At 33.2% G+C, this 5,000-nt stretch overlaps 1 protein-coding gene across 1 annotated transcript in view; it reads left to right on the forward strand.

Annotated features, from left to right (window-relative positions):
* Window positions 1-4,631: 4,631 nt before the first annotated feature.
* Window positions 4,632-5,000, forward strand: part of VWA2 (von Willebrand factor A domain containing 2) — a 19,852-nt gene continuing 19,483 nt past the window's right edge. The window contains 1 exon segment of the mRNA XM_075842315.1: window positions 4,632-4,802. Within this exon segment, the coding sequence (XP_075698430.1) occupies window positions 4,671-4,802 (132 nt within the window). The 5' untranslated portion in view covers window positions 4,632-4,670.

Raw genomic sequence — 5,000 nt, forward strand, 5'->3', positions numbered from 1 at the left:
CAGTATTCTAGTAGTTATATTCTTGTATATAGGAGCAGTATTATAGTAGTTATATTCTTGTATATAGGGGGCAGTATTATAGTAGTTATATTCTTGTATATAGGGGCAGTATTATAGTAGTTATATTCTTGTATATAGGGGCAGTATTATAGTAGTTATATTCTTGTATATAGGAGCAGTATTATAGTAGTTATATTCTTATATATAGGGGGCAGTATTATAGTAGTTATATTCTTGTATATAGGAGCCGTATTATAGTAGTTATATTCTTGTATATAGGGGCAGTATTATAGTAGTTATATTCTTGTATATAGGTGGCAGTATTATAGTAGTTATATTCTTGTATATAGGAGCAGTATTATAATAGTTATATTCTTGTATATAGAGGCAGTATTATAGTAGTTATATCCTTGTATATAGGGGGCAGTATTATAGTAGTTATATTCTTGTATATAGGAGCAGTATTATAGTAGTTATATTCTTGTATATAGGGGGCAGTATTATAGTAGTTATATTCTTGTATATAGGGGTAGTATTATAGTAGTTATATTCTTGTATATAGGGGCAGTATTATAGTAGTTATATTCTTGTATATAGGGGCAGTAGTATAGTAGTTATATTCTTGTATATAGGAGCAGTATTATAGTAGTTATATTCTTGTATATAGAGGCAGTATTATAGTAGTTATATTCTTGTATATAGGAGCAGTATTATAGTAGTTATATTCTTGTATATAGGGTCAGTATTATAGTAGTTATATTCTTGTATATAGGGAGCAGTATTCTAGTAGTTATATTCTTGTATATAGGGAGCAGTATTATAGTAGTTATATTCTTGTATATAGAGGCAGTATTATAGTAGTTATATTCTTGTATAAAGGAGGCAGTATTATAGTAGTTATATTCTTGTATATAGGGGGCAGTATTATAGTAGTTATATTCTTGTATATAGGGGTAGTATTATAGTAGTTATATTCTTGTATATAGGGGCAGTATTATAGTAGTTATATTCTTGTATATAGGAGGCAGTATTATAGTAGTTATATTCTTCTATATAGGGGGCAGTATTATAGTAGTTATATTCTTGTATATAGGAGCAGTATTATAGTAGTTATATTCTTGTATATAGGAGCAGTATTATAGTAGTTATATTCTTGTATATAGGAGCAGTATTATAGTAGTTATATTCTTGTATATAGGAGCAGTATTATAGTAGTTATATTCTTGTATATAGGAGCAGTATTATAGTAGTTATATTCTTGTATACAGGAGGCAGTATTATAGTAGTTATATTCTTGTATATAGGAGGCAGTATTATAGTAGCTATATTCTTATATATAGGGGCAGTATTATAGTAGTTATATTCTTGTATATAGGAGGCAGTATTATAGTAGTTATATTCTTGTATATAGGGACAGTATTATAGTAGTTATATTCTTGTATATAGGGGCAGTATTATAGTAGTTATATTCTTGTATATAGGGGCAGTATTATAGTAGTTATATTCTTGTATATAGGAGCATTATTATAGTAGTTATATTCTTGTATATAGGAGCAGTATTATAGTAGTTATATTCTTGTATATAGGAGGCAGTATTATAGTAGTTATATTCTTGTATATAGGGACAGTATTATAGTAGTTATATTCTTGTATATAGGGGCAGTATTATAGTAGTTATATTCTTGTATATAGGGGCAGTATTATAGTAGTTATATTCTTGTATATAGGAGGCAGTATTATAGTAGTTATATTCTTGTATATTGTGGGCAGTATTATAGTAGTTATATTCTTGTATATAGGGGGCAGTATTATAGTAGTTATATTCTTGTATATAGGAGCAGTATTATAGTAGTTATATTCTTGTATATTGTGGGCAGTATTATAGTAGTTATATTCTTGTATATAGGGGCAGTATTATAGTAGTTATATTCTTGTATATAGGGGGCAGTATTATAGTAGTTATATTCTTGTATATAGGAGCAGTATTATAGTAGTTATATTCTTATATATAGGGGCAGTATTATAGTAGTTATATTCTTATATATAGGGGGCAGTATTATAGTAGTTATATTCTTGTATATAGGGGCAGTATTATAGTAGTTATATTCTTGTATATAGGGGCAGTATTATAGTAGTTATATTCTTGTATATAGGGGGCAGTATTATAGTAGTTATATTCTTGTATATAGGGACAGTATTATAGTAGTTATATTCTTGTATATTGTGGGCAGTATTATAGTAGTTATATTCTTGTATATAGGGGCAGTATTATAGTAGTTATATTCTTGTATATAGGGGCAGTATTATAGTAGTTATATTATTGTATATTGGAGGCAGTATTATAGTAGTTATATTCTTGTATATAGGAACATTATTATAGTAGTTATATTCTTGTATATAGGAGCAGTATTATAGTAGTTATATTCTTGTATATAGGAGGCAGTATTATAGTAGTTATATTCTTGTATATAGGGACAGTATTATAGTAGTTATATTCTTGTATATAGGGGCAGTATTATAGTAGTTATATTCTTGTATATAGGGGCAGTATTATAGTAGTTATATTCTTGTATATAGGAGGCAGTATTATAGTAGTTATATTCTTGTATATTGTGGGCAGTATTATAGTAGTTATATTCTTGTATATAGGGGGCAGTATTATAGTAGTTATATTCTTGTATATAGGAGCAGTATTATAGTAGTTATATTCTTGTATATTGTGGGCAGTATTATAGTAGTTATATTCTTGTATATAGGGGCAGTATTATAGTAGTTATATTCTTGTATATAGGGGCAGTATTATAGTAGTTATATTCTTGTATATAGGGGCAGTATTATAGTAGTTATATTCTTGTATATAGGGGGCAGTATTATAGTAGTTATATTCTTGTATATAGGGACAGTATTATAGTAGTTATATTCTTGTATATTGTGGGCAGTATTATAGTAGTTATATTCTTGTATATAGGGGCAGTATTATAGTAGTTATATTCTTGTATATAGGGGCAGTATTATAGTAGTTATATTATTGTATATTGGAGGCAGTATTATAGTAGTTATATTCTTGTATATAGGGGGCGTTATTATAGTAGTTATATTTTTGTATATAGGGGGCAGTATTATACCGGTAGTAGTTATATTCTTGTATATAGGAGGCAGTATTATAGTAGTTATATTCTTGTATATAGGGGCAGTATTATAGTAGTTATATTCTTGTATATAGGGGCAGTATTATAGTAGTTATATTCTTGTATATTGGAGGCAGTATTATAGTAGTTATATTCTTGTATATAGGGGCAGTATTATAGTAGTTATATTATTGTATATAGGGGCAGTATTATAGTAGTTATATTCTTGTATATAGGGGGCAGTATTATAGTAGTTATATTCTTGTATATAGGGGCAGTATTATAGTAGTTATATTCTTGTATATAGGGGCAGTATTATAGTAGTTATATTCTTGTATATAGGGGGCAGTATTATAGTAGTTATATTCTTGTATATAGGGGGCAGTATTATAGTAGTTATATTCTTGTATATAGGGGCAGTATTATAGTAGCTATATTCTTGTATATAGGGGGCAGTATTATAGTAGTTATATTCTTGTATATAGGGGCAGTATTATAGTAGTTATATTCTTGTATATAGGGGCAGTATTATAGTAGTTATATTCTTGTATATAGGAGGCAGTATTATAGTAGTTATATTCTTGTATATTGTGGGCAGTATTATAGTAGTTATATTCTTGTATATAGGGGGCAGTATTATAGTAGTTATATTCTTGTATATAGGGGCAGTAATATAGTAGCTATATTCTTGTATATAGGGGCAGTATTATAGTAGTTATATTCTTGTATATAGGAGGCAGTATTATAGTAGTTATATTCTTGTATATAGGGGCAGTATTATAGTAGTTATATTCTTGTATATTGTGGGCAGTATTATAGTAGTTATATTCTTGTATATAGGAGCAGTATTATAGTAGTTATATTCTTGTATATAGTGGGGCAGTATTATAGTAGTTATATTCTTGTATATAGGGGGCAGTATTAGTAGTAGTTATATTCTTGTATATAGGAGGCAGTCCGGCTCCCTCACCGGTCAGTCCGGCTCCCTCACCGGTCAGTCCGGCTCCCTTACCGGTCAGTCCGGCTCCCTCACCGATCAGTCCGGCTCCCTCACCGATCAGTATATATACTGTGTATATATGTGTGTGTGTATATGTGTGTATATAGTAGTTATATTCTTGTATATAGGGGCAGTATTATAGTAGTTATATTCTTGTATATAGGAGGCAGTCCGGCTCCCTCACCGGTCAGTCCGGCTCCCTCACCGGTCAGTCCGGCTCCCTCACCGGTCAGTCCGGCTCCCTCACCGATCAGTCCGGCTCCCTCACCGATCAGTCCGGCTCCCTCACCGATCAGTCCGGCTCCCTCACCGATAAGTCCGGCTCCCTCACCGGTCAGTCCGGCTCCCTCACCGATCAGTCCGGCTCCCTCACCGATCAGTCCGGCTCCCTCACCGGTCAGTCCGGCTCCCTCACCGATAAGTCCGGCTCCCTCACCGGTCAGTCCGGCTCCCTCACCGGTCAGTCCGGCTCCCTCACCGGTCAGTCCGGCTCCCTCACCGATCAGTCCGGCTCCCTCACCGCTACCTCTTTCCTTGCAGGGATGTTTTGCTCGGCTCCGCTGGACGTCCTTATTCTCCTCGATGGCTCCAATAGTATTGGGAAGGGCGGTTTTGAGAGGTCCAAGCACTTTGCAGTGAAGTTCTGCGACACTTTAGACATTGGCGCTGAGCAGGTAAGTGGCAGTGAAGCCTTCAACCTCTCGTTTACTGCGCTGCGCTCTTCAGCTATTGCTTCCTGGTTTCAGCCTATTCCAGGTGGATCCTGTAATAAGACAGAAGCTCATTAAAGGGCCGGCGTCCAGGTTTCTGTTAATAAAGCCTCATCATTGTATAGTGAAAAGTTCTGCAACTTTCTTATAAACCTTGGAGGG

Source organism: Rhinoderma darwinii, chromosome 11, assembly GCF_050947455.1.
Source record: "Rhinoderma darwinii isolate aRhiDar2 chromosome 11, aRhiDar2.hap1, whole genome shotgun sequence".
NCBI classification, from domain to species: domain Eukaryota; kingdom Metazoa; phylum Chordata; class Amphibia; order Anura; family Rhinodermatidae; genus Rhinoderma; species Rhinoderma darwinii.